Consider the following 27876-nt stretch of genomic DNA (forward strand, 5'->3'; position numbering starts at 1 on the left):
AGTTTGGTAGCTAACATACTAGCTAGCAAGTGAGCTGTGTTCCCTTTCTTTCAACCTACTTTGGGTGTACATTACATTGTTTTCAGTCTGTTTTTCAGTATCTTTTATATCTAAAGAAAGTAGATTATATCATATTCAACTGTACAAAGTTATGTTCACAAAGATATAACTTAGCTAGCTAGCAATTTAGCTGTGTTGCCTTCCCTCAGACCTAGTTTGGGTGTACATTACATTGTTTTCAGTATTTATGATATTTAAAGACAAGCAGTTTGTACCATATAACAGTAATGTTCACAAAGACACAACTTAGCAAGCTAGCTAACATACTAGCTAGCAACTTAGCTCTGTTGCCTTCCTTTCAACCTACTTTGGGTGTACATTACATTGTTTTCAGTGTGTTTTTCAGTATTTATTATATCTAAAGAAAGTAGTTTATAACATATTTAACGTTAATTCAAAGTTATGTTCACAAAGATATAACTTAGCTAGCTAGCAATTTAGCTTCCTTCAGAGCTAATTTAGGTACAAATTAATGCCGTAACCTGATTTTCTGTCTGTATTATATTAATAGACAATCACAGCTTATAAAACTGTAAAGTACAGCAGATGACTTCATCTTTCATGACATTTATTCTCTCGTAAAACTTGTTTCCATACGTTACAGGTGGTGTAATACACACGTTGTTTCCTCATGGTAAAAGGCATTACTCATCAGTGTCTTCCGTATATATTTCCTCTGAATGGGTTGAAGGTAACGACATGCAAAAACATGTAGACACACTTTTCATTGTTCAATATGAAACATCAGCAAAACCAACAATTTCACAGTTAAAGGTCTGACATGAGAGTTGGTAGCACATTTCATTTAACATGTTTTACTAGTTTTATTATACATTTTAATGACTATTCCCTTACCCTCACTTCATTTGTATATGTCTATATCCCAAAAGAGCACTTTGAGCCTTTGCAAACAGTAATCTCATACCTATAATGGACTATACTAACCATCCAAATTTCTTTTGATCCGGATTGACACAGAAGACAAATATGACACATTATGGGCAGCAGAATAGATACAGACACTTGTTTACTGGCTTCTTCTTTCTCTGAGTCAAACTTTACAGCAAAGGGAACTAGTTCGATAACCTCCCAGTGAAATAAATATTAGTTTAAATAATTTAAGAAGGAAAAATATCAGACTCTTAACATTTTCGTGAAAGAAAGCTTCCTCATTCATTAATTGTTCGCATCTTTCAACACAATTTGACATTTTTACACCATGGAATTTCCCTCATGAATCTTCAGGTTGAGGAAGAAGCTTGTTAATTACATCAAAAGTTGTGGCTGGAGAAATGACAATACAGGCTCTGTTCAGTTAACAGCTGCTTAAGTTTTCTAACGTTTTGAGTTTCTTTCTAGCTTTGGGAGATGTTTTTATGAGCCACATTTCAGTGCCTCTTGTCTCAAAATTAATCCAGTAATTGTCCGCCAACTCATAATTGCCCATGACACGACACATATCTTACAAAAAGTATGTACAAGAGCATCACATCTGCCAATAAAGCGCCCCATCAGTTCATTTCCTCTCTTCCGATGCTTCCCTTGTTTTCATTCCGCTTAAAACGAACCCTTTCTGTGTCTTAATCCCAAATGTTAGACAAAATATAAATTAGATTCTGTTAGTACACAGCTCCCACAAAACAGAACAGAAATATAAAGTGCGCTAAAAGTTCCTTTGTAGCTCGGGTAAAAAGATGAACAGTGAAGTGACGTACACTTAACACGGCTGTGGGAAGACAATCTGAACTACCATTGGTGGAGCTTCTACATAACTCAACATTGTAGAAATACTGCATGCTTGCTAAAATTAATGTACCGTTGTGTTCTGGTCTCCTGCAGGAAAGAAAAAAAGATGCATTCAAATAAAAAATAAAAAAAGGGGGAAATAAAGAAAAATTCCCATTAGTGAGTTGAAACATATCCTGGTTTTCCGGTTCAGCAGGAGGTTTTTTTCTCCTGGAATGCCTTTTTTTTATTTAAGGAAAAAATGCAACCGAGGGTACCGGAGGTGGTCCATCATGGAGGGTGTTGTTTCTACTTTCCTCTTTCTTTTAATGCCTCCAGGATCAACAGTCTAATTGTTGCCTAATGTGGACAGAAAAACAACAACAACATAATTAGGTTGTAATTCAACAAGACTCACATCAATCAAATACCATTTGTCTGCACAGTGAGGACGCTTTCATTTCAAAGCACCGAGCATGAAGCTACCACAGTTACGTAACAAATACCTGAGCGAGGCGTTAAAAAGCTGCATCATGTAGTGTGACCATTTCCTCATAGAAAAAATAACATCTGAATTCAGAGCGTATAAAGCTGTCATTTAGACTTGTGATTCACGGGATTTGTTTGCTCACATAAACAAGGAACATTTTGTTAAAGCAGGAGTTAGACCACAAAAACCTCACGCACTTAAACGTACTGAAACATTTGTGCCCAAAAACAGTTAAAGAGTAGAACCAGTGTAACAAGTTTAGTAAACAATCCCGATAGAGGACAGACACTGACCTGCTAGATATTTTGCACCAACTAACATCAGCATGCTCCCAAAGATGTAGAAGCCGAGTGGAGCGCTGCTGAAGATACTAGTTTCACCTTTTTGTCAGTGGAATAAAGAAAGGGAGGGATAGAAGAGCAAAGGGAGGGTTTATTGGAGTTAAAATATCAACATTATAAGAAGGGATTTTAATAGAGGAGATCAGGGGACAAACAGATGAAACGTTCAGAGAGCATGCCTACCGTTCCCATTCCCAACAGGCTCCGTCGTCTCCCAGTTCATCGACTTCTGCACCGCCTTCTTCCATCGAGCGTACCGATACTCACTCTCTGCAAAGCACGAATACATAAACACTTTGGGGGGAATTCACTAAAGGATTGCACGGCTTTCGCGCCCGCTACACCTGTGCAAGCTCCGCCTCATTCTGGAAGCATATGCAGAGGGTTGAATGCACCCTAAGGTGCGCTGCAGAGCAAACAGCGTCTCTGTGCTTCAGCCTTTTAGCCCCTTTCTATGCAAATGAGCGTTGCGGCAAAAAGCACCTTATTCACAAACAGCAGCGCTAACAACACCGCGCAATTAGAGTGAAAATAATACTGTCTGCAGAGAGCTGGTGGAACCTGCAGTGCAGTATTATAAGGGCTGTCGAGCTCTGAGTTTACAGTGATCTTGACGACAATTCCACCAAAGGCAAATGCGTATCAGGCGTGTGCAGAAAGAGACAGCACTAGAGTCGCGTCGCTGTACCTTCAGGGTTGATCTGAGGCTCGAACTTCTCGGAGGTGACTTCACTCAGGTCCTCTGGGCTCAGGCTCCACACGCTCACCCCCTCTGCCGCTCCGGCTGCCATCGCTGCGCCGAGGGCTGTGGTCTCAGGCATGGACGGCTTCACTGAAAATGACATGAATACAATCTTTACAGGTGATGCTGACAGTTTGTTTTCAGACATTATACATATGTATTCCACCTGGTGCCAGCAGGGGGCAGTGATGCTTTCAGTTCAGCAACATAACTGCAGGCTGGGAAGAAATGCTCACTGGTTTATGACCTTATATGACATTAACACTGTGCTATCAATGCAGTTTGTCATATGCAAGATAAAATGATGTCTCCATTTCTAAAAAGATACTGTATCTTTAAGGAGCGAGTGCGACAGCTTCACATCAGATAATTGCTGCAGGGCGATCCGTCTGTTGAAGAACCGGTTTGGTCACTGCCAACGACCGTCACTTTCCCCCTGACATGTTGATACAAATCCCATCTGACTCGCACATCACAGAAAAGTATGATCTATCATGATGCATCATGGATGTATATCTCACCAACAGGGATGCAGAGAATGTCGGCCTGCAGCTGCATCAGCAACCTGTTGGACGTCATTCCTCCATCCACCTGGAGCTGAGTGAGGGGGATGCCGCTGTCCTGATTCATCGCGTCCAGAATCTGTACCCAAAAATGTGACATAGTTAACACACAGCATACCCTGCTTCTAATTAGATGAACAGCAAGAGAAATAGCAGTTTTTACCTCCCGTGTCTGGAAACAAACAGCCTCCAGTGCAGCGAATGCGAGGTGACTCTTGTTGGTGAACTGAGTCAAACCGCAAATGATGCTGTGACAGGGAGAGATAACAAGACATAATCTTAAGCCTCATTTGCATGGCACTCTTATTACCTTATTAGGGGGAACTGATTTGACAAAATTAACATTTTTTCCTGGATATTTTGCCTCAAATTCCTTTAAAACATTATTTTATAATCAGCAGACTGCCTGCATAATCTTTGACCAGAAAGGAGGCAACAGAAATATGGTATTGTTGGAATTCAAGTCTTACCCTCTTGCACTGGGCTCCCAATAAGGTGCATAAAGACCCGAAAATGCAGGAACAAAATAACAACCGTAGGATGTACCGACTGATGCAGCCAGCTTCTCTGCACAGGGGAAAAAAACAGAAATTAATGACTTAAAGTAATCAGTGAATTAACAGCATTTCTCTCTGGAACTCTGGAGGATGTCCCTGTTAACATTTGCTTTTTTCTTCTAAGCCCAGCACCAGCACATACCGAGCTCCTCAGATGATTCAATGATCCCCAGATTGTCCTGCAGCCAGCGTACCACAGCTCCTGCGATGGCTACAGAGCCCTGGCAGGAAGTACCAAAAAAAGGTGGGTTCAAAAGTGCTATACAATCAAACATAAAACCCATAAAAACAACACAATACCAATTTAAAGACACCGCCTTTAAAGACACTGTACCTCTAGTGCGTAGCAAGCAGGTTTGTCCCGGCCGAGTTTGTACGCCACGGTGGTCAGAAGGCCGTGGTCGGACATTACAGGCTGCAAAACAACAAAGGAATACTGTATACAACATTCGCCATTTATATGAGTACAGTATACAAATGTTTAATAATGTACCTTGGCCCCGGTGCTGCGCAGGAGAAAGCAGCCAGTTCCATACCTGAAACACATCATACATCCAACGTTTAGTCCAGTTTCTAAACACATTTAGATAAAATGCAAAGGAGATCTAAAAACACACTTACGTGTTTTTTGCCTGCCCGTCCTGGAAACACATCTGTCCAACGAGTGCTGCCGACTGATCCCCGAGACACTGTTTGTAAAGATGAATCCATCAATGTAAAGATCATATCAAGCGAATGGAGAGAATGTGGACAGTAAAGGTAGAGATAAACTTACCCCTGAAATGGGGATACCTGAAAGAGCTCCAGATTTCTGTCAAAAGAACAGAAAAAAGGCTTGTTTAATGAGTGTATTTTATAGTGTTGCCACAATTAAAGAGCATTTGTCAGGGTTTCCGGGTTGTTGTCTTTTTTTGTGCTATTAGCATATTTGTCCTTGAACATATCCGCATCATAGGATCAAAAAACGGAAGATTTGTCAGGTTATTTTTGGAAAGAAAAACCTTTTTACATTGCCTGATGATGAAAAAAAATGAAATTCTACCTACATATTTGTTCATATCTTTTGCCAAAAGGTCAAATCAGCATAATTTACCGTAAAATCCGGAATATATTTTCGGATATCACAGAGGAAAAAAGGTTTTCTATAGCTATTTATTAATCTAAAAAACGTGTTATTTCAGCATTATTTCAATTTCATTTCATTTAAAAACGCATTCAAAACGCACATATTATAGCATACCATGTGTTTTCACCATGTCGAGTTTCTAGCTAGTAGGCAGTCCTACGTTAACGTCGATCGTTGTGAAGGTAGCGGCTGCACTGGCGGTCATGACGTCGCATGTCCACGAGGAAACGTTAGCTAGCTTGTAGCGCCATCGTCTGGGTAAAATACCGTAACACAATAAAATACCTCTCTCTGCTTTTTAAAAACACACTCAAAGCGCACATATTATAGCATACCATCTGTTTTCGACATGTCGAGTTTCTAGCTAGCAGGCAGCCTACGTGTACGTTGATTGTTGTGAAGGTAGCGGCTGCACTGGCGGTTATGACGTCGCACGTTCGTGAGGAAACGTTAGCTAGCTTGTAGCGCCATCGTCTGGGTAAAATACTGTAACACAATAAAATACCTCTGCATTTTATACTGGTATATTGGTCGCACGCCTACTTTTTACATGGAAAAAATATACATTAAAAGTGTTTCTTATACACCGAATTGTACGGTATTCAACAGAAATAAAACGTGATCAAATGAAAAACATCAGTTAAAACAAAGAGGGAATTACGCATTATTTGACTGCACGAAGCCAAATAACTTAAATATACTAATTTTATTCTACCACAACATTTTCACAAGAAGCAAACTATCACAGTGAGGGGAAACAAGGAGCAAGTGTGAACCTGTTTAAATCAAAATGTCTTCACTCCTGTGTGCAGCGGCCGTTATTGTTAGTTCAACAAAGTGTGCCAGAGAGTGAAGAGATTTAGGAGGCGTGATGGGACACTGCTGAGGATTGTGGTCTGTCAGTAATGCTGTGGGCGTTAATGACAACCGGTTTAGTAGCATGCCATTACAGAAGCAATGGGGGACCATCAAGTACATTTCCAATTAAGTGTATGTATGCTCAAATCTGTGTGTGTCTGCTTGGTACAACAGCTGGTAAACAAGAACAATAACAATAATTATCTTACATCTGTCATGAAGAGCGATCGCTTTCGCATGCAATGCCTCTATAGGAGCTACAAAAGCAAACCAGACCATCAGCGACAAGATTGATTATTTCTATATAGTTACTTTTAATGCCTGAAACTGCTGCTGGGGAGGGTAGGTGTCAGGCGAAGCGGTTAACTGCACGCTGCCTTTGTTTACATTTCCCAGAGCAGAAATTTAAAGTGAGTGATACATATGACTGTTAAAGAAAGCAGGATGAGATTTTCTGTTAAAAACCACCACCTCAGCACGTACAGGACAAAATCAGCAAAGAAAGAAGAGGTACGGCTTTGTCCACAGGGGGCGCCAAAATCAACACAAAGGAAAGTTCCTCACAGCAGCTTTCAGATGAGACGACAGGCCTTACATTTCTTATAATGGACAGTAGAAAGATACATTTTTGCCATAGGACAGCTTCTAGTTTGAAGTTTAGTTTTTTGGGGGGCTTTCTATGCCTTCATAGATAGAGAGGACAGTGAAGAGTGTTGGAAATAGGGGAAGAGAGGGGTTGAGGGTAGGGGTAGAGCCCAGGGCCACCACATTGAGGACTGTGGCCTCTGTACATGGGCTGCCGATTTAACTGCTGAGGTAAACTGGCGCCCGCTTGCAGTGTGTTTTAATGCAGAAGATATTATCAAAACTTCACAGACTGGTTTGGGTCAATTGGGAAGAAAATTCCTCCTTCTACCCATGAATAGTTTGTGATAAAACTTTGTGTCAAATTTGTTCAAATGTTTCAAATATGCCACTCGCTCGTGAAGATTAACAACAGCAACAGGTGACAAGTTAAACAGTAATCTCAGGTATGCACCAGTGAGTAATGCCTAATTACAATGAGACTCACATTCTGCGGCAGCTTGTTCAAAACAGTCGATAGTGGTTTAATTAACAGCTCAGCCACTGGAATCATAGCCCTCATCTGAATGTTGGAAATGCACTGTGTGATGGCATGTTTACGCTCCAGCCACGGAGAAGCAGGACGGGTTACTTTGCATGAAAAAAAAGGTGATGACGAGTTATTACTTACCAGGCTAGAACTTATTTTCTACCAGTGAGAGAAGAGGAGACAATGGCACACAGAAAAAAATGCCTAAAAGGATTTCTCAGTCAACCTTCATGCACTTAGAACAGTCTTAAAGCACGCTAACCAACCTTTATTAACTTATTAGTTATTATTAACCCACTCAGAAATACAGAGTCATACCAGACACAAACGTGATTTTAAACACTTATTATAGTGAAATTAGAATTTGTGCGTAAACTGATACTGACAGATTTATGCATGCTTACCATGAGGCCGTATATTTCTGAAGAGCTCCTCACTCTGGGCAAGATCTCCATGGGTATACCAAAATATCTGATGGCAACAGCAAAAGTTGTTATTTAAAAGTCATGCAAACTGTAATATCTTCTAGGCAGCAGTGGGATATAACAGAGCAATGACAGACAGCTGTCGTACTTGCACAGCTCCGGGTCCCAGTCCATGGAGTGAATGTTAAACAGCATGGTTCTGCTGGCGTTGGTTACATCCGTGCAGTGGACTCCGCCTGACTTTCCCCCGGTCAAACACTGCGGCACAGATAGGCATAATAAATACACACAAAAAGTCACAACATCTGTGAAGCTTTCAGGGCGGGGAGCGTTCACTTACCCAAATGAGCCAGGAGTCGACTGTGCCGAACATGGCGCGGTGAGACACGACGGCTTCTCGGACCTCGTCCACGTTGTCCATCAACCAGCGGAGTTTCACCGCGCTGAAGTACGTGCTGATGGGAAGGCCTGTTTTATGCTGCAGGAAGAGAACGACAAAGAACTCTCACTAATGTTCCTATTAGCAACGGAAAGTCTGCTTTAATCTATATCAAATAAAAAGGGGTGGAAAAATATATATTGAGATAATAGATAAAGGAAACACTTAAATATGGGGAAAGAAGTTGAACTCTGCTAGCTGCTAACAGAGGCTAAAATTCCACCTGATACCCTCACGTGCAAAACATATTTAAAGGAGAAATCGCCCCTGGAAAAAGCCGCTGTCAGACAAAGCTGGTGTTCTCTGTAATCGATAGAAGCAATAATATTTGAAATTGGCGCCATAGCTGTGGAGAAAATTGTACAAACAGCTTGTGGTTTCGCCCATTCTACATTCCTACAACACCCAGAGTGCATTGCGCCCATCGCTCTGAAAGGAACGGCCCAGCGAGAGACGCTGGAGTGGAATACGACCATTTTGCTGCAGGCAGCGGCTCAGAGCGGAAAAGAATCCGAAACACGACGAGAATATACCGGTGGATCGTGTAAAAAATCTTCAGGTCTGCAGTCTACATTTCAAATCTGACGATTTAGAACGAGACATGACATCGGAGGCGGGCGTCCTAGATTGAGGAAGTGTAGTTTAGCGAGCTCCCTGGCCTCCGCCATGACGCTTTTTACGTAGTCAGGCTGAGGTTTTCCAGGGTCCATTGGAGAAGCGGATAAGGTCCTCCAAAGGCACAGAGCCAACTTGCATTTTTTTCCTACCATAATGGCATTAGCTCACCGTGATAGCATGACAGGACTGAGGTTGAAAATCAGCGAACTGGTCCTTAAAAAACAAACAAACTTGTGAGTAAAGGACTCACCTTTAAATGGTTCTTGTTCCTCCCTGGTGTTTTGTTAATGAGACGTTCAACTGTTGATTGAGTCCGCAGGTCCAGCCAAACTGAAAGAGAACACTGCAGTTATTTCAAAGCAGCCAATGTCAGTCACATCTACCGAACATATCTGATGTTTGATTTTGGCATTGAGTGATTGGTGCTATTTCTACTAAGCCTTACCGATTGCATTGTAGAGAGGCTCCCCGGTTTCTTTGTCCCAAACAAGCGTGGTTTCTCTTTGGTTGGTCACTCCAATAGCTAAATTCAAGCAACAATTCCCACTAACTTTAGATCATAAAATACCTGTTTGTGCTGAATAAATATAACGCTTATGCCTGTGCGTGCATACCTTTAATGTTTGAGATATCTATGTTGAGCTGGGTGAGTTTTTCACACGTCCGCTCCATGCACTCGTACACAGACTGCAGAATTTCTTTGGGATCCTCCTCCACCCATCTGAAAAATACAAAAGAATCATATCTGCACATTTCTGAATTATGTGTGCGTCTTTTAGGAATTGTGTCTGATATTTTCCCTTACCCTTCTTTAGGGAAGCTCTGTTTGATTTCCACCTGGTGATGGCTGAGGAGCTCTGCTGTTTTTGAATTAAACACCTTGAGAGAGACAAAACATTGCACAGGAGGAAGAATGTAGTATCAGTCAACTAACCCTGCTTAAGGCTTCCTTTTTGGTAATTCATCATGCATGCTGGAAGGGTTTTCTGATTCCACTTTGTTATTTAGATTTCCTGAGAAGTGAAGGAATCCAAACTGGCATCCTTTGCATCCAAGACCTGCTTTCCTAGTTAAACATCCTGCAGCGTTGTAGGCTTTTGGCACACCGCCGCATTGCAGTAACTAAGCGCAGCCAGTTTTAACGGTACAATTACCACTGCTATAAATACCTCTGCACATGTTGTGTGGCATTTAGCGGACTTTAATGAAAAGTCACAGCTACAACTACTAAATCAAACCGAAATCTTTCTTTTATGTTGAATTTTACCCCATGTTGTTATCGTTAGTTTATCACAAAATCATCTGTGTCTTGTTTCTCACAGTGTGACTCATGCCAATTAAAGTCTTGGCTCTCTCAACTATCAGCCACACCTAAAACATAAACCAGTACATATGTTCATCCTGTTACATGAGTGAGAAGACAAAACAAAAGAAAGGTGGAGGAGCTATCTGCATTTTGGATGATAGCCTGGAGTAACCATAAGAAATAGCGCCTTAAAGAAGCTAAAGTGTTTTCCATCTTTCCAATTTGTTTGTTTTACTGAGAATACGGAGCAAACAAGTTTTGACAGGCGGTTTGTCTACTGCTGCCTTCAGGTACTGTTGGAAATATGACTCAAAGTGGTCATGTACATGTTTAAGCAGCAACAGATAAACAAAACACTCTTATGACAATATAATTTTGCTGTGTCTATGTTGGTTTATAAACAGAAATACAGCAATTTAAAATTCATTTTTTAAAACAAAATGTTACTATTAACCTCTAATGTGAGAGAACCGCAATTAGAGAGGGACTCTTTTCACCTTCCCCTTCTTCTAGGTAGCCTTAAAGGCAGCACTGTCAGGTATTATTAATTTACAGCTGTTAACAACAGTACAAAGTGTATTCAAGTGACGTTTAAACACACCCAAAACTAGTTAAAATCGACGTTATGGTTAAAAGACCACTCGCTCAAGTATAGAAAACAGATGATGGAAGTTAAACTCAAGGACACCGCACGACAAGCTCTGACACGTTTATGAGCCACATATTACAATAAGACAGCTAGCTTGCACTGGCTGAAATCCCTCCCAGTCTGCTGCGCATAGTCTTACCAGAAACCGAGTGGAGCTCGTGCCCTGGTCGATGGCAGCAACCAGCGGGCCCAGCATTATCCGGTGTGAGGACGCGGCCATCGTGCCTTGCATGGGCAGCCCCGGAGCTTTGGCACCGACTGGATATGAAACCAATTACCACCACCGGCAAAGCGGCTCAAGCTCGACCGAAGACGGGGCAGTGGGTCAGTCGCGGATTTCAAACGTAACGTTCGTCCTGGCCATCAATGATGACGTAACCTGTGGAGTCATAGCAACGGTGCAAAAATTGTCTTAGATATCATAATTTTCTCAAAAGCCTTTCCAATAAGACTTCAATAGTGTACTTCTTTACCATATTGGATCTCTTTTCTCGTTTTTATTTTGTCGTAAACAGATAAATATATATAAATCTAATTTGTTTTAAATGTTCATCAAATGCTAACAAATTTGACTTGTAATAGATATCTCATGCGAATAAACAGTGTAATAATATTTTCTAGTAAATAATTGTGGTTATATTGAATGTTTTTTTTAATTAAAATTAAAATATTTAAAATACATATATTGTCTGCTAGAAGTGTTTTACATTATAAATTCGTTTAAATTCACTCATGGCAGTCGTACTTGAAATGTGACTTTGTTTAGATGTTTATTTAATATGTGCAAGAGAATAGTCTCGTTATAAATGATGGACAGACAAAACAGTAGTTCCCATACCGGGAGTCGAACCCGGGCCGCCTGGGTGAAAACCAGGAATCCTAACCGCTAGACCATATGGGACACGCTACCAAAGAATGTAACTATAGTTTATAATCATAATGGGATACATGATATGTGTCATTAAAGTAAATTGACGCCTACTTCTCTGTAACCCAAAGGCCCCAGGCTCCCTGTGCAGCAATTCATTTGTGGTAATTTGGCAAATCTGGGTATCATAATATGTATTACTTAGGCACAATATAAACTAAAATAGAAAGGTAATGTCCTGCTTTTTACCTTATAAAATTGTCTTGATTTGTAGAATAGCCTGTGTCACAATCTAGTTGTTATACCTTAATTATTTCTGCGGGATGAATCCTACCACTTCTAAATGAATGCCATGCTAAATGACATTTAGCAAACTTAGGGCAGGACAATCTTCCAAGCTGGAAATAATTGTTGGTTTCCAGGGCTCAAATTAAATCATCATGAAGCTGACACTTAGTGTGCTGTGTATACTGTACCCAACATGTACAAGATATATACATTATGCAAAGACAGTGATTAAAACCTGTGCATTAATGGGGGCCCATATCAAAACACAGGGCCCCCTAATTCCACCACATATAGCACACTTTATAGGGTAAATAGGCGATTGCTTTTAAGCTGCAATGCTCCCTCTACATTTCTCGAAACTTCTTCAAGGGAGTTCAGGTTGTGAGTACATGAGGGATGTTAGCCTGCTGTCTTCGGTCATTTCTCTATTACTCAACTAGGTGGCAATAAAGTACAAACCTGTGGAGCGTCTACTCGACGTCCTTAGAAACGGAGTCCAATTCTTGACGACGCTTTAGCTATAGTTTACATTTAAAACTTTAAATTTGTATCTATGGATCTATTTTAATATGTTTACGGCGTTTTTAGAATCCCACACCTCATATTCTTCTTCTATCTACTGCGACTCTTGATGACGACATCACAAGTGGACAGTGTTGTCATTCTTGAAATGAGGAAAGCGGTTCTCCTTTCATTTGGTTTGTTTTGAATTATTCGTCGTATTTGTAACCACCCAGACTAAAAATGTAAGTTCGGAAACACATTTTGAGACATATTGTGAAATTGAAGATATGCAGCACATGGTGTCTAGTATTAGGCAGGATTTCAACCAGTTAGCCACGTTAGCTGTCCAGGCTAAAGGTAACCTTATTCAGTCTTTTTGTTAGCTAATGAGCGTTTTGTGTATTTTCAGGGCAGACTACTGGAAGTCACAACCAAGGAAGTTCTGTCAGTACTGCAAGTGCTGGATTGCGGAAAACAAGCCTGTGAGTAGATCATAAAATACAGTTCATATCGCTGAGAACAGTATTCATCATACACATGCTAATGTATGTTCCTAATGTATGTTTGTTTTGATTTGCAGAGCATTGAGTTCCATGAAAGGGGGAAGAATCACAAGGAAAATGTGGCTGCAAAAATCTCAGAGGTATTAACATTTATATATTCTTCTTTTTCTTTACTTCCCCAGTGTGATTGCTGTCTCACAAACACACAGATGCACATACTGTGGATTTATATGGCTACAAAACACTGATTATACATAATATATACCCATCAATTAAGGTTTTCAGTGACACGCTCTGGTATAAAAACAGCTAAGAAAAACGTGCCCATCTTGGCACCACTCTCAGGACTGGCAGGAGAGATAAGGTCCAGATATAACCCTTGTGGCTCTAGGGCTCTCTTCTTATTGGCAGCTAGTTGCTGCCACTCACCCTATCTTTCTTTCTGCAGATTAAAAAGAAGAGCATTGACAAGGCAAAGCAGGAGGAACGTATGTCTAAAGACTTTGCCGCAATGGAGGACGCTGCGATGAAGGCATATCAGGAGGATCTGAAGCGGATGGAAAGGGAGGCAGCAGGTAATTATTTTGACATTTTATGGAAACATTTGGGCTACTAAGGAGGAGATTTATAACATTTAATGATGTGTTTTTGTCATAGGAATAAGTTCACCAGCACCACCACCACCAATAATAAAAACAAAGCCGCCACCTCAGGTAAAACCTTATCCCAAAAAACATCAAAAGAAACAGAAAGAAGGCAAGAAGTTCAGAAACCAACCTGAAGCGCAGGTTTGGGTCGAAGGACAGTCACATGATGGACATATGTATTATTACAACACAGCAACTGGAGGTAAGGATATTAAACCATGAATATGTTCGTACATACTAAACCATATACGGACATATTCATCCAATATTTTGGTCAGACGGACTTTATCTAGCATGCTTAATGTTGTCTTTGTCTTTGAACTACAGAATCTCGGTGGGAAAAACCAGGAGGTTTCCAAGGACAGAGTTCAGCCTCTGCACAACCCACACTATCTCAGGTTAATTAATATTTGTTAATTAATATTTCATTTTTGATTAGGTATTTTTATCTTTCTTGCTGCTAATTCCCATCATTTATATTTTAATATTGGGTTTCACTTTAGAGCTCTTCAGCTTATCCTTGGATGGAAGCCGTCAGTCCTGATGGTTATACTTATTACTACAACACAGAGACTGGAGGTCAAATGTTTTTTTATGCATTTTAAATTCACTTTGGTTACCATTAAGCCTTAATGTTTTTGTTAGATAGTATCAGCTAATCACAGGCTCTATCCTCCTCACCTCACAGAGTCCAGCTGGGAGAAGCCAGGAGACTTTCTTTCCATTGATGTGCCAGGATTGGAGTCCAAGAGGGAGGGAGAAAGTCCAGAGGAGCCTTTGACCCCTCAGCCAGAGCTCCTCTCAAAAGGAGAGGAGGAGGAGAGCTCCAGTGGGGTGCCGGCATCTCAGGAAGCTGAGCTCCCTGAACAAGCCAGCCAGCAGCCCAAAGTCCCAAAGATCAGCTTTAGGGTAAGAGGAGGATTCCTGGTGGTGAATTAAAGTTAATTAAGACTCACATTAAACATTTTCTTACATGTTTTTTCTCTCCAGAAAAGGAAAGCAGAAGACGAGCCCTCAGAAAAGGAAGGAGAGGACGATAAAGTGAGCGAAGACGCTCCGAAAGACGATGCTGAAGAGAAGAAAGAAGAGGAAGCGGTTCCGAGCACGACAGCTGAGCCTGAGAAGAAGGAGGAAGTGGTGATAAAAAAGGTGACACCAGCCAAGAGACCAAAAGCTGCCACTCCGTATGGCGTCTGGGAGCAGATCCAGGAAGAGAAGGATCCATAGTAAGTGATGTTTGATTAGGAACCTGATACACTGACTTATTTATACTGATACTGATTTATAACCGTTACCTTTTTTTCCCTTTTTAGCGCTGATGTGGACTTACAGCTGCCTCAGGTGGAGGTAAGCACAACCAGCGCTCCAAGCGACCTGCCGCCAGAGCCGAAACCCAAGTTCAGGGAACGCATCATCACCTCGCTCGGAGAGGAAGGCGGACCCGCTTCATTCAGGAAGAACAAGACACAGAACGGCAAATCCAGGAGCCTCCGACAGAGAGACAACGACGACTGACCACGAAAAAAAGTAAACTTTGAGCCGACAGAATAAAACTTTTACAGGGACTTTTTTTGACATTGAATGCACCATTTGTATTTTTACTTAAGAGGCACAAATATCATCTTTTTTGTATGAACATTTTAAGGACAAATTGGACTAAAAAAAAAAAAAAGGTATTGCCATGCCATTCGCCACAATATGTTCTTTTCATTGTACAGAGATGTCGTGTGAAAACTTTGATGAATTTCTCCCTGTTGTCTGATAAGAGAAGATGTACCTACTCAGCTCAGTGCATATATTTTTTTGGTATTTTCCACATCTGTATTTTTTATTAATGATTGTAGTGAAACAGCAATATTGGTGAGTAAACGTGTGCATAAAGAAGTTTGGATAGAAGTGATTAAAGATGGAAAAGGTGTCCGGACACTGAAAACAAAACTTTGTCAGAGAAGTTTTATTTACAACTGCATAAAGAATGACATCATAAGTTATGCTGGCACACACATGCAGGGTGTGACATGTTTTTTTTGAGCGTGTGTATTAAGCTGATAGGTGTTTACACCGCCCCCCTCATTGGCAAAGAACCATGAAGGATACTTACCCATGATAAACAGCCCTGATGTCAACACTTAGAGTGGCTCAGTTTTAAAGCTCTGATGCGTACATGCTTTTAGTTTATCCTAAAACAATGACTCATCTAAGTACTTTAAATTGCCTCTATAAATAATTTATAGATAAATATAACCCTTGTTTTACAGTGTAGTATTATTTAGGGAAAAAAACAGGAGAGAAGCTACATAATTTAATCTTTTATTACAAAAATAAAAACAACTTTGTCTTACATGGTTTCGTGTGCAATGCCAGTATTGCCCAAGCATAAATTAACAATAAAATAAAGGTATATTTCAGCCATGATATTACACACTGTAAGCTTAGCACACTTGCAGTGGGTATCACTCTGCAGATTTTCCAGACTCTGTTGGTGTCAGACCGCTGCTGCTGCTCTCCACCGCCTCCATTAGCGCCTCCCTCTCCGTGTGTTCAAGTACGTCAGAGATCAGATCATGCAGAGCCTCCCCTCCTCTCATAAACTCCTAAACATGAACCACAACACATGTGATTTTATCTGATAGGTAAAAACAGAAGTAAATCAATCAGACTAAAGAGGCATTTCGGTTTCTTATGATTCATGCTGAATTTACCTTAATATCTCTGGTACTGTATCCAGTCCTGTGGTCTGTGACACGATCCTGGCTGAAGTTGTAGGTCCGAATCCGCTCTGACTGAGAACGTGTGCCCACCTGGAGTTAGAACAACAAGAGAGGCCCTAGTTAAAAAAGATCTGTGAATACTCCTTCCTCTTGCGGGAGGACTTCACTCACCTGCTGCTTCCGTGCTGTATGCCTCTGCTCCGTCTCTTTACCCATCATGCCCTGGTACAGCCGGGCCCTCAGCACACGCATGGCGGTGTCTCTGTTTTGCAGCTGAGAGCGGGTCTGCTGACACTCTGCTGTTACACCTGTTGAAAGGAGAAAACAACTAAGCCTGCTGTTTGTATGAAATGAAGCAGAACTGGTCGGGAGCAGCTTGAGGAACGTCTCTGGTAGGTTTTACCGGTGGGAAGATGGACGATGCGGACTGCGCTGTCTGTTGTGTTGACACTTTGGCCTCCGGCACCTCGGGATCTGAATGTGTCGATGCGAAGGTCCTTTGGGTCAATGTGGACGTCAAACTTTAAACACAAAACAAATGCTTTTAAATCATTCTAATAAGACACACAGGCCAATAAAAATGCAAGAGACAAGGGGGATTGTACCTCCACAGGCTGAGGCAGGATAATGACAGTCATGGTTCCTGTGTGGATACGCTGCATCCTGGAGGAGAGGCCCACCTCAGGGATCCTCTGCACCCGGTGTGTTCCTCCTTCATGCTTCAGATGTCTGTACACATTCTCCCCGGCTATTCTTACTGCTGCATGGTGCAAACCACCTGAGACAGAGATTCCACGAGATAAAGAGGACTTATTTACAGGAAGAAAAGCTCAGGTGGAACGAACACCTGTGTTAATGATACAGAAATTTAAACGAAAATATGACTTACCATACTCAGCAGGTGTGTAGTTCAAAAGCTCAAAGTCCCAGTTCTTGTAAGAGGCAAAGCCCTCGTACATGTCAAACATTTCTGCCGTGAATTGCTGACAAATATCACCTGAAACCACATAAACACATAGTTATATATATAATAATAATATAATTAATTTAAAATGGGAAAAAACAGTTTGCATTCTGTCGTACCTCCTGTTGTTCGTCCTGTTACGACCTCCAGCACAACATCACTGGGGTCAAGAGGGTCAGTGGGCACCAGAGCTTTGATCAACTGGACAGAAAGAAGAAGCAATCATTAACACTAAACTTTCATTAACAAATTTATCTCTATATATGTAGACACAGTTCTATGTTCTTACATCTTTTCTTAAGGATAAAATCCTGCGGGAGATTTGTGCTTCCTCCTCTTTCAACATCTGTGACAACTGTTCGTCTTCATCTTTGGTGCCAGCTGAACCTGCAGTCAGGGAGAAAGCAGAGTGTGGCATTTGCAAAATGTTTTACCCTGATTGTGTCCTTTGTAATTACAAAAGAATGACTTATTCCACTTGCAAAAAATACAGAAATAAATTAACAACTACTCACTATGCAAAAATGAAAGGACTTCCTCGAGGTCTCCCATGGCTTGTTCAATAGTGTCAAACACTTTTGCCACAGGCAGCAGCTCTGTCTGTTTCTTCATAAGCACTTTTCTGTCTGACTCGCTGAGGTATGCATGCTGTAACTTCTTACTGAGGCCTCCGTACTCCTCCATAAGCTGCTGAATGTACCTCTGAACAGACTCGGTCTTGTACAAGTCCCCCAAATCCCTGTGACAGAGGCGTTTTGGTGCCATTGTACCCCAGTGTTGAACCTCTGTGATGTTAGCATAGTTCACACTTGTAAGTCTTGTAAGTGTCCTCCATTCAAGTCCTCTTCTTGTTCCTCCTCTGCTGCTGTTAACTACACGGCTGCACAAAGAGCACACACGAAACCAGCGATTAAAGAGCATTTGTCAACATTTAGAGCGTAAAGTGTAAAGCCAAACGATTTTCGCGTGTTGTGTTTACAACAACTGTCAGTGGTCAAGCTAGCTGCATAAGGGGACCGGATGTAGTTCTTCTTCTTCTTTTTTTCTTTATGGTGCATTACCGCCACCAACTGGAATGGAGTGTGAATTGGGTTTTTACCATAGACTGAATAAAAAGATCGACATATTCAGTCACTGTTTTTTACGGGCTATTAACTATTTCAACTAAAAAACATAAATTGATAAAAAAGACCGGATGTAGTTGGGGAACGAGGTCGCGGAAAGAAGGGAACTCTGGGAACTGTAGTTTCGTTGTATCATCAATTTGTAGAATAATTGCATTAAAAAAGTTTTTACGTTTATTTTCTCTTTAAATCCAATTTAACCGGTTCATTTGAGCAAACACTGAAAAACAAACTTCATTGATTAGTTATTTTTGTCAATGAGTATTTTAAATTAATTACAACCATCTTAATTGACTCTGACGTTGGGAATACGTTCATAGTGCAATTTAAGCCAGCTTTAAACGTGTCTAACCGTTAATGCAGTTGTGGCTAACGTCCAATCGTTAAGCCTTATTCTCTGGTCAAAACTTAAGCCAACTGATTTTAATATGTCAAACTTTAAAGCCAGTGAAGATGGTAAGTTGGTGTTAAATTCTTAAACACGCTTATTGGCAAGAAAATGAACAATAACTACGGTTTAAGAGTGTTTATGCAACTGAGCCAATTAAACGTTAACTTTGTTAGCCAATTATTAGCTAATTTGAACTCACTTTCGATCTGTTATGACGGTTTGATCTCGCTTTAAACGTTTTGGGCTCTTAGCTATAACCCAATTAACTACGTGTTAAAAGTCATAAGAAAGCCAAAATGTAAATTTAAGTTTGTTAGCTTCATGACTGCCAATTTATAAGCTATAGCTAACGTTAAACTGACAGTTAGCTGGTTTAACAAACTTTGATAGACTTTCATTCACTGTCACTTAGGAACAGAGGAGAAGCCTGAGTTTTCATTAACCCAGGCAGTTGAGGATGTCAGTCAACATGGCCACGCACAGACTGTGGCCTTGAAGGAGAAACAGAAGACACTCAGCGGCCTGCAGGTTGACCTTTACCCCTTTCTTAACTCACTATAGACTCAAGCTAACACGACTTATAAACTAGTGACAGTAGCAACTGTACAGGGGTGGAAGCACTTGTTACCGCAGTGGCAGTAGCGGCGATTTAGACACATAACATGGTAATTAGATACAATTAATTAATGACATTACAATTGTGAAATTTCATTTCTCTTCAGTAATGGAATGTATTTCAGGGGGCTAGACACTAATATGAATGTTTTTCCTCCTTTTTCCAGCGTAATCTTGCAGAAGTTAAGATGGTAGTCGACATGGTAGAGCAGGATGTGAGATCTCAGGTAAGGACAATCCTACAGGATGAGGCTGAGATAGAGCACCTTCAGCACCAGACCAAAGCCCTGTATGAGCGCATTGTTTCCATCAGCAAGAAAAACACCAAACTCCAGTTTGATATAAGTGAGGAGGAGGAGAATGCTCGCACAGCGCTGGCAGGGTTCAACAACTACAGAAAGAAGATGGAGGGCCACAGAGCAGCTGTTAAGCATGCTGCGACGCAGACGGAAGCCCATAAAGAGCTGGAGGAGAAGAAAGAGCTTGTCGGGAAGCTGATGCAGAAGAAAGAGAAGCTGAAGGAAGATTTGGAGAATCCATGTGGAAACACAGTGCAGGTGGAAAAGGTGAAAAAACCCCAGAATTATACGGATTTATTTTAAGCTTTAGCATAACAATTTTCTTCTCTGCAGAGAGAGATTGATGCTCTGGAGGAGGAGGTTTCTGTGAGGAGCAAGACTACAGATGAGAAGAGAGACAAAGTGAAAAATGAGTTTGCACTTCATGTAAAGCTAGAGAAGGAAATACAGGTACAGCAAAGAGAAGCTCCGAATTTCTTGACTCTTAATGCTCAGGCTGCAACTAGAAATTAGTTTCATCATCCATTCATCTTAATTACTTGACTCCCCATGAATTAAGTCGACTTAAGCCACAGATCATAATATGACTTCCTGTTTTTATCCCCAATGAAAACTCTACTTCATCTTTACTGTGTGTTTTCTCTCCCTCAGATCCAGAACAGGCGCTACGAAGCCATCATGAGGCGCCTCCACTGCCAGACGACCAGGATCCAGGCAGCCCAGAAGTAAAAATACAATTCTCATTCTCAAAGGGTCTTTTCCTTTGTTATAATTGAACAGGAGGCTTTAACTTAAACACTACACTGTATCTGCTTTACTCAGGCAACTGTCTGAAGATATCCACCTCATGGACAGGCAGCTGGGTGAGCTCAAGAGGCAGCAGAAGTCGAAGCAGGACTCAGCAGTCAGTGATCATTAAACTGTGTCAGGTTTGGATATGTGTTTTATGATCAGACTAAATGTAGTTATTATGGTTCTGTATGTTTAAGGAAGAATTGCAGTTACCACACGTGAACACTTGGGGGCAGCAGTGTCAAAAAAATGTTCATCACCAATGTTAATCACAAATCTGACACCTAGACGGTTATAGTTTGTTAATATCAGTTATGGAGTTTGTTCCTTTAAAGTTGTGTCAGAGAAAAAAGTGTGCAGAAATCGATCTGTTATTTTGTTATTTCATTTCCTGTAATTATTGGACATCATGCTCCAGTGTTTCCTCAAATCGGGGGCAAAGTCAGCAGGGCGTGGGATGGGATTTTAGGTCGGGGCGGCGGCGGCGAATCCGCTTGTCCGGTCACTGTCCAAAAACAGTGACCCGGCGCTAAACAAAAGCCAAGTGTCCGCTCTAACTGTCGAGAGCGATGGTGTTGTTTTGGTACACGCTGTTCCAGCTGCCGCTTCACTGGGTCGCATGATGGTCGGCGAGGTGACAGTCCCACTGTCGGCTGTAACAAGGGCGTGACTGTGCTGCTTCAGCCATAGCTCAGAACTAATTAAACAGCAAAAATGAGTGCACATCAGAATGTATGCGAACAACCTCTGAGGAACACTAACCTGTGATATCAAGTGCGTTTATAATTTGTCACATATGAATCCTCGAGACCTCAGATAGCTCTGCATTATTGGGATTATGTACCACCTTGAAAGGGCATGGGATTGTGCATCAGAGGCCTGGGAAAGCTGTGAAAACACACGACTATCTTGTTCAGATTGTTATTGTTTATTCTATATAAACAATGTTCACAGATGCTTTAATTTACTACATGGAGTCTGAATGAGTGGTTGGTACAGGACAATATTTGAAGTTCAGACTGTTGTCGTTTCTCACTCAACCACAAACTGTAGTTCATCGGGCCATTTCCTTAAAGCTGCGTCAGGGGAGTTCTGCTCTGTCTGGCTGACCTCATTAGCATGTTGTCAGCCTGTCTGCTCTGTGCTGGTGACGCTGCTCGGCTCCCACACTGCCAAAACACTATTAAGCCCCTTTCCCACTGGTCAAAAAACCCGCTAACACCCGGCTTTTTTTGCTTAGTGGGAAAGCTTACAATCGGACCGGGGTCAAATGACTCTGCAGTAGACTCAGGTGATTATCGCCTCGGCTGCAATCGGCATTGATGGGAACACAAAACCCGCATCTACACGCAAATCTCTGCCCCATATCCGGCGTGATGCTGTGCTCCGTCAGTAACTCGTCATCTCAGCTACAAATTCCACCCGTCTCTGTCCGAGCGGCGCTCGAGCGTTGTTCCAAGTTTGTCGGCGCCGAGTTTGATAAACAGACTGAATGAGTAATAGATACAATAACAAAGACCTAACCACTGTAACATCTTCACTGTTTACTGTTACCCTGTTTGGGGCGCATTTGTGGCGTCAGGCGGTGACGCAGCAGAAAAGAGACCGAAAGGAGGATACTTCACTGGTAATGGGAAAAGAGACATTCCAATATGACACACGAGAGATTTAGACGTAAAGTTAAATGTGCTCCAAATACATCCTCTTTGAAAGGACAGTGTCGTACATATTCATAAACACACTGCAGCGTCAGCGCTTTAGTTTTCTGTCTTGTATTTTTGTCACATAAAAATACTCTTTTTATCTTATAATATAGCGACATTAATGTGCTATCATGGGGAGCTGTTACATTAAGACCCACTGTGCATTATTTATCTCAACCACGCTCATGCAAGATGTGCTTGAGTGTGTTGCACGGACGTTTCAGGGGGTTTCCACTCTGTGAGGAACTCTTACTATAAATGTCCTCCCTGCCCGAGCTAATGAATCCATGCTAATTAGGGACTGAGTGTAACACCAGCCTTCAACAACATGCTGGTTTTATTTGTTTGTCTGCTCCACTTATATATATCATATTATTTAAAGGCCATTTAAGTCGGACCTGTAGATCTGTGTTAATATTTTCTTTGTTCCTCCTCGTGTCGGCCTTTCGATAGACGATTGCGCCAGTAAAACCTGCAAGCTCTCATATCGGCGGGAAGCTCGCCGCAAAACGGCTGAGCTCATCTCTTTTCCTTTGCAACATCTTGAGCAGATGCGGAGCACTGTTTATGAACTCTCCAACAACATCAGGCGCTTAGAGAAAGTAGCGCAGGTCAGGGAAGAATATGACACATTTATTCAAGCTATAAATCGTCGCCCTTGAGGAACGTGACTGGATACAGATGCAGAGCAGAACAACCTGTGAGTATACATTCCGGTCTCTGCTGTCTCTGTTGACACAGTTACAGCTCTGCACACCTCCTATTAATGTAGCGCCCCATCTCGTGCGTGGTTAGGTTTATGGTTGTTTGCACTTTCTCTGGCCTGCTGCCCGCGTTTGTTGTTTGGAGGCAGCTGACCTGGATTGTACGAGTGTTTTAAATTCCTGATCTAATGTAGGTTGAGTATTTACTGGAGAGTTTGGCAGTGAACATAGCGGTAAAGGTGTAGATGCATTGTGGAAGTGGGTGTGTGTGTTGCACGTGCACCTGCATTTACCTAACCTGTATTATCTGTGTTTGTGTTTCTGCATGTGAAAGTTCAGGTGCGTTCAAGGACACTATCTCTGACAGCCACAGTGAGCCTAAAGATAATTGTCCTCTTGTGAAAACATTATATCTTGTCACTCATCTGTATCGGACTGATTGCTTCCCTGACAGACTGGTATCTGCACCGCCAGCTGTTTAACCTTTACGATAACAAGCCTGGTGTCTGCGCGCTTGTGCTGCGCTTCAAGTTCATCTGGGGACCGTCCTCAGCAGCAGGCTGCTCGAGTCATCCATGAGACCAGACCTATAGTTATAATAATCTCTCATATTTCTCTCATAAGTGCGGACATTATTTGTGTAGCATAGCATAACAACTAGAAGAAGGGTGCAGCCTTTACAATATATTAAAGGTTAATCAGTGAGCTTTAAAGGTGCTATTAGGTGCATTTTTAATCCTTGGGCATAAAAAGCCGAGCTGTTTAAAGGTTTCATTCTCTTTGCACCTATGCCGACGAAACGGTAATCGTGGTAGCACACTTTCCAGGTATCCAGACAGTGCTGCATGTGTGATGTCCGGTTGTAACTCTTGATTTTCCTGGCTGACGGTCGCTTTCCTTTTTAGACTGTTTGCTTCATCTGAGCGTCGAGTTTTCTTTTTGAAGTTGTATCTGTAGTCATCGATCTTTTCTTTGTTTGTTCAGCCATAGTAGATTACTGTTTACTCGCAGCACTTGCAGAGAGCGGAAAAGCAGCCGCTTAGCTCATTTATTGAATGAAAATTTTCCGTGTATTTACCTTAAAGACTTTAAGCTGAGCTAGCTGGTTGCTGGTTGTACATGTAGCTCAATATTTAAGTTACGGACATTAAAAGGGCAACGATCTTAAATCTAACAAGAAAGCAAAAATAATCATACAAATGTGTTGATACATCAACGGAAAAAGAAACTACATTTAATTTATTGTAAAATCAATTTTAAGCTAGGATACCAATGGCTCCTGCTTGTGAAATGTGACCTTTGTTTTTGACTAATGTTAACTCATCTTTTCTGCTCTGTTTGCAATCCTCATTCCCATTTAAATCAGTGAAACACATCTCTACGGCCAGGTGTATTTCCCCACCTCTACAATCTGTAATTATATAATTAGACGTTTAACAAACATGATATTGCTTTCATCTTTATTTCTTTTCTCTCCCGCCCTGACTCTCACCCAGCAGCTGCTGAGGAGGAGTGAGTGGGCACTTCACCTCACAATCAGCTGAGCTGTTGAGTAAAGTTTTCCTCTGCGACATCGTCGGTTGACTCACGCGCAGAGAAAGGTGGGATGAGCTTCCTGAGAACAAAAGATATACGTGTGAAAGTTACTCTCTTCTCCGTGTCAGGACAGGATTTCTTACTGAGCTCTGTTTTGGGGTTAAACAGGCATCTAAGAAACCTCCTCTCAGTGCTTCTCCTGGTAATTCTTTTGAGTCTCGCTGCTTCATAGACGCCCCTCAGGCGACAGCTCACCCTGAGTATGGATTTCTCTTTATTTACCTTCTTTTGTTTGTCCAGGGACTTACTGTCTCTTCAAAGTTCTCCAGAGAACGTCCTGTCTTACACAGCAGTAATCCTGATTCACGAGACAGGCCTCTGCTCGGTGTTAGGGAACATAAGTGCGCTGCTCGTGCTTGGATAACCAAATTAAAAAGTAGTGAGGAGGGGGACTCCCTCTGAAGGCAGGGATGAACACACAGGGGAGACCACTGTGACTCTGCTGGACTTTAATTGCTCCCGTTGGTTCTCGTTAGACTAAACAGCAGCATCACGCGCTTTATTTTGACGTTGTTGTACCTGACTCACTGATGACTAAATCTCCCTTCTTCTTAGAGCCGGGTGGGTCGTGTTTATTTTCCATAGGCTGGGCCTTCGTCTTGGCATAGACTACACACAGAAACCAGGTGGAGGTGTTCAGAGTTATTTCAGGGTGTGGTTGCGCATTAATCTGAGGAATGTCTTGATTTGCACAGGCATGAAGTCGTCCATGTGAAGAGCGTGACGTAGCTGAAATGCTCTGAAAGCTAGAAATAGCTGTGGAACCTTTAACCAACAGACGCGCCTGTAACGCAGCCACACCCGGCTACGTACCTGAGCAACGCAAACACTCAGACACACGCCAGTGTTATCTCTCTATAGATAACAGCACAGTATGCACGTTATGACACGTTCTGTAACTCTGTCTATAAAGCAGCTTATATTATATAATACATGTGGGCGGCTTGTTTGCTTTTTAAACTACTCGCCTACACGTAGTGACGAGTATTGCGACATAAGCAGATTTATTTAGACTCAAATGAGTCATGAAGACACTGTAACAGTGTATATACAGTATGTGCTTTATAAGATCCCACTGCCAATCTGAAGGCGTGCAGTCAGTTTCTCACCCACCCAAAGCAGCAGCGAGGATCAATCCTCCATATTTGGACCTTTTAGTTTAGAAAAAAGAAGCACAGTCGGCTTTTATTGACACTGTTATATCAGTACTGTTGATTCGATTAGATATAAGTCGGCTTTAATGATGTAGGCAGCTGTGCTAACGCTAATTTCATTCATTCTGTATCATTTTATTGGTTTAATCAGCGTAGTTACTTTCCACTAAGTAAGCATTTAAAAACTCAAGGCCTCAGATCACTTCTGTCAACACTCTGACGAGCAATCAAACACACCACGTGGACGATTAGCATCACGTCTTCCTGTAAGGGTGTTAATTAAGCTAAGCTCCGCAGCAGAATGTTGTGTAATGTTTGTCTCAGACTGTCTGTGCATTAAATATGTATAACACACGTCTTCCTCTTTGTGGAGCGAGCAGCTTTGTCTGGGAAGAAGAGGGAGGGAGCACGTTGAGCGTGTGTAATAATATATATTCAAGTGGTTCAGCGTGCAGCTAATCTTCCTCGTTTGTAATCTGATGAGAACGCGATGATCCAGATTAAAAAGCAGGCTCATCTCATGTCCCAAATGTTTAAAGACTTTGTTTTGATCGCAGGTTGTAAAACGCAGAGTCAGACGGCGTGGCAAACAAACATCGCAGCGGATGGTTTACACGCCAAGCTGCGGCACAAGCGATGAGGAGGCCTATTTAGCTCCTCCGCAGCGAGAAAGTAGGCCAGCTAGGGGGAGCAGCAGGGAGTCCCAGGTCGTCCATTACGTCATAAGAACGAGTGTGCGTGCGAGCGGGAGGAGGGGGGACGCTCCCTGGGCTTGCTTCCTCTCTCTATCCTAATTGCAGGCAGAACAGTGGGGCAGTAAATTATGAATGAGACAGAAAGCAGTAGTGGGACGGGACTAAAACTCTGGTACCTCCTCTTTTTTTCCCCTGTATCGTTTCCTCCCTCACATGTAGAGATGGCAGAGCTCCGCGCTGTCCCGTACATACTGTTCCCTGTGTATTCCCTCTCTCACAGGCGCACAGAAACCACAGCTGCTGCTTTATCACTCTGCACTCCGCACAGCATTATGCCAGTGAAAACATGAACATCCTCCTTTTGCCCGCCCTGCTCTGTTCCTCAAATGTTCCTATATGGCCGAGAACAAAAAAAAAGAACCTTATATAATTCAATGTTTTTATAGGGTGCTTTGTTCTTTCGCCTTTGGGTTCATCAAACAAAGAAAGAACCCTGAATGTACAAATATACATCTGCTTTCATCACTATGCAATGTTTAAATCAAACGGGATCGACGGCTTCATGGAGAAGATCCTGTTTTACAACCTCACGTGACATGAATTATGTAATTACCGTACTTCATATATGACTTGAACGCAGCATTAGCTTGGATCCAAATACGTTAACATTTAGCGGTGTGGCTGAATGGATGGCAAAGATGGTCTCCAAGAGGATGACTTCAGTGACCCCCTGATATTTCCTTTAGCACCATCATCTTTGGTTATTACACACCTTTTGCTTTATGCTAACAGCTGCTAAATAAGTGACATACCCATTAGCCTCAGCTGTGCTATGTGTGCAGTGCAAATTAGCAAACATTTGCGAACACGTCAAACTAAGTTGGCTAAACATATAAAACACGATACCTGCTTTTACAGTAGCTTTGTCATGATGATAATGCTAGCATGCTGATGTTAGCATGTAATCAATCTAGGATGCCCGCCTCCGATGTCATGTCTCTTTCAAAATCGTCAGGTTTGAAATGTAGACTGCAGACCTGAAGATTTTTTAGACGATCCACCGGTATATTCTCATTGTGTTTCGGATTCTGCACCGCTTTCCTTTCAGAGGGAGGGTCGCAATGCATGCTGGGTGTTGTAGGAATGTAGAATAGGCGAAACCACGAGCTGTTTCTCCACAGCTATGGCGCCAATTTCAAATATTATTGCTTCTATCGATTACAGAGAACACCAGCTTTGACTGACAGTCGCTTTTTCCAGGTGCAAACTGCTCCTTTAACAAAACTGCTAGCATGGCTGTCAAAT

At 41.9% G+C, this 27876-nt stretch overlaps 4 protein-coding genes and 1 non-coding gene across 6 annotated transcripts; 2 read left to right on the forward strand and 3 right to left on the reverse strand.

The window, feature by feature from the left end:
• Nucleotides 1-39: 39 nt before the first annotated feature.
• Nucleotides 40-11309, reverse strand: LOC138603318 (glycerol kinase). 2 transcript variants are annotated; one of them, XM_069675018.1, is made up of 21 exons: nucleotides 11153-11309; nucleotides 9864-9937; nucleotides 9673-9779; nucleotides 9504-9581; nucleotides 9309-9388; nucleotides 8342-8479; nucleotides 8150-8259; nucleotides 7981-8047; nucleotides 7718-7735; nucleotides 5254-5289; nucleotides 5100-5167; nucleotides 4972-5014; nucleotides 4813-4893; nucleotides 4621-4699; nucleotides 4392-4488; nucleotides 4085-4169; nucleotides 3880-4000; nucleotides 3305-3448; nucleotides 2800-2886; nucleotides 2569-2655; nucleotides 40-2145 (listed from the first exon to the last, which is right to left on the reverse strand). In XM_069675018.1, exons 1-21 carry the CDS (start codon nucleotides 11243-11245, stop codon nucleotides 2135-2137), a joined length of 1704 nt encoding a protein of 567 aa, XP_069531119.1. In that variant the 5' UTR covers nucleotides 11246-11309; the 3' UTR covers nucleotides 40-2134. The 2 variants fall into 2 exon arrangements, with proteins under 2 accessions (XP_069531119.1, XP_069531120.1); XM_069675019.1 differs by lacking the exon at nucleotides 7718-7735.
• A 533-nt stretch (nucleotides 11310-11842) lies between these two features.
• Nucleotides 11843-11914, reverse strand: trnae-uuc (transfer RNA glutamic acid (anticodon UUC)). The gene has a single exon. It is a non-coding gene; the product is annotated as a tRNA-Glu (tRNA).
• Nucleotides 11915-12815: 901 nt separating this feature from the next.
• Nucleotides 12816-15747, forward strand: wbp4 (WW domain binding protein 4). Its single transcript, XM_069675022.1, has 10 exons — nucleotides 12816-12915; nucleotides 13083-13155; nucleotides 13254-13316; nucleotides 13625-13751; nucleotides 13834-14025; nucleotides 14151-14221; nucleotides 14327-14402; nucleotides 14512-14732; nucleotides 14814-15049; nucleotides 15137-15747. Coding segments are annotated over exons 1-10 (1263 nt in total). The 5' UTR covers nucleotides 12816-12913; the 3' UTR covers nucleotides 15339-15747.
• Nucleotides 15748-16137: 390 nt separating this feature from the next.
• Nucleotides 16138-18485, reverse strand: mtrf1 (mitochondrial translational release factor 1). The gene is made up of 9 exons (XM_069675468.1): nucleotides 18014-18485; nucleotides 17788-17885; nucleotides 17618-17699; nucleotides 17424-17531; nucleotides 17140-17312; nucleotides 16938-17055; nucleotides 16706-16842; nucleotides 16526-16624; nucleotides 16138-16417 (listed from the first exon to the last, which is right to left on the reverse strand). The coding sequence occupies exons 1-9, from the start codon at nucleotides 18417-18419 to the stop codon at nucleotides 16277-16279; spliced, it is 1362 nt and encodes a 453-aa protein (XP_069531569.1). The 5' UTR covers nucleotides 18420-18485; the 3' UTR covers nucleotides 16138-16276.
• Nucleotides 18486-19050: 565 nt separating this feature from the next.
• On the forward strand, nucleotides 19051-20846 carry LOC138603272 (coiled-coil domain-containing protein 122). Its single transcript, XM_069674953.1, has 6 exons — nucleotides 19051-19078; nucleotides 19426-19541; nucleotides 19796-20194; nucleotides 20261-20377; nucleotides 20579-20652; nucleotides 20750-20846. The coding sequence occupies exons 1-6, from the start codon at nucleotides 19051-19053 to the stop codon at nucleotides 20844-20846; spliced, it is 831 nt and encodes a 276-aa protein (XP_069531054.1).
• The last annotated feature ends 7030 nt before the right edge of the window (nucleotides 20847-27876 follow it).

Source organism: Semicossyphus pulcher, unplaced genomic scaffold, assembly GCF_022749685.1.
Source record: "Semicossyphus pulcher isolate SPU_LCO1_2020_fin unplaced genomic scaffold, fSemPul1.0.p SCAF_24, whole genome shotgun sequence".
NCBI classification, from domain to species: Eukaryota; Metazoa; Chordata; class Actinopteri; order Labriformes; family Labridae; genus Semicossyphus; species Semicossyphus pulcher.

What these genes read in the sequence shown, in the direction of transcription:
- LOC138603318 (XM_069675018.1), bottom strand. Translation starts at nt 11,245, where the DNA reads ATGCAAGGCACGATGGCCGCGTCCTCACACCGGATAATGCTGGGCCCG. An exon ending in TGGGACCCGGAGCTGTGCAA is followed by an intron (nt 8,048 to 8,149) that starts GTACGACAGCTG and finishes TGTTGCCATCAG; the next exon opens with ATATTTTGGTATACCCATGG. An exon ending in TGCGCAGCACCGGGGCCAAG is followed by an intron (nt 4,894 to 4,971) that starts GTACATTATTAA and finishes GTTGTTTTGCAG; the next exon opens with CCTGTAATGTCCGACCACGG.
- wbp4 (XM_069675022.1), top strand. An exon ending in TGGCTGCAAAAATCTCAGAG is followed by an intron (nt 13,317 to 13,624) that starts GTATTAACATTT and finishes TTCTTTCTGCAG; the next exon opens with ATTAAAAAGAAGAGCATTGA. An exon ending in TCCCAAAGATCAGCTTTAGG is followed by an intron (nt 14,733 to 14,813) that starts GTAAGAGGAGGA and finishes TTTTCTCTCCAG; the next exon opens with AAAAGGAAAGCAGAAGACGA.
- mtrf1 (XM_069675468.1), bottom strand. Translation starts at nt 18,419, where the DNA reads ATGCTCTTTAATCGCTGGTTTCGTGTGTGCTCTTTGTGCAGCCGTGTA. An exon ending in CTACACACCTGCTGAGTATG is followed by an intron (nt 17,313 to 17,423) that starts GTAAGTCATATT and finishes TCTCTGTCTCAG; the next exon opens with GTGGTTTGCACCATGCAGCA. An exon ending in ACAGTACCAGAGATATTAAG is followed by an intron (nt 16,418 to 16,525) that starts GTAAATTCAGCA and finishes GTTCATGTTTAG; the next exon opens with GAGTTTATGAGAGGAGGGGA.
- LOC138603272 (XM_069674953.1), top strand. Translation starts at nt 19,051, where the DNA reads ATGTCAAACTTTAAAGCCAGTGAAGATG. An exon ending in CTTTAAAGCCAGTGAAGATG is followed by an intron (nt 19,079 to 19,425) that starts GTAAGTTGGTGT and finishes ACTGTCACTTAG; the next exon opens with GAACAGAGGAGAAGCCTGAG. An exon ending in ACACAGTGCAGGTGGAAAAG is followed by an intron (nt 20,195 to 20,260) that starts GTGAAAAAACCC and finishes TCTTCTCTGCAG; the next exon opens with AGAGAGATTGATGCTCTGGA.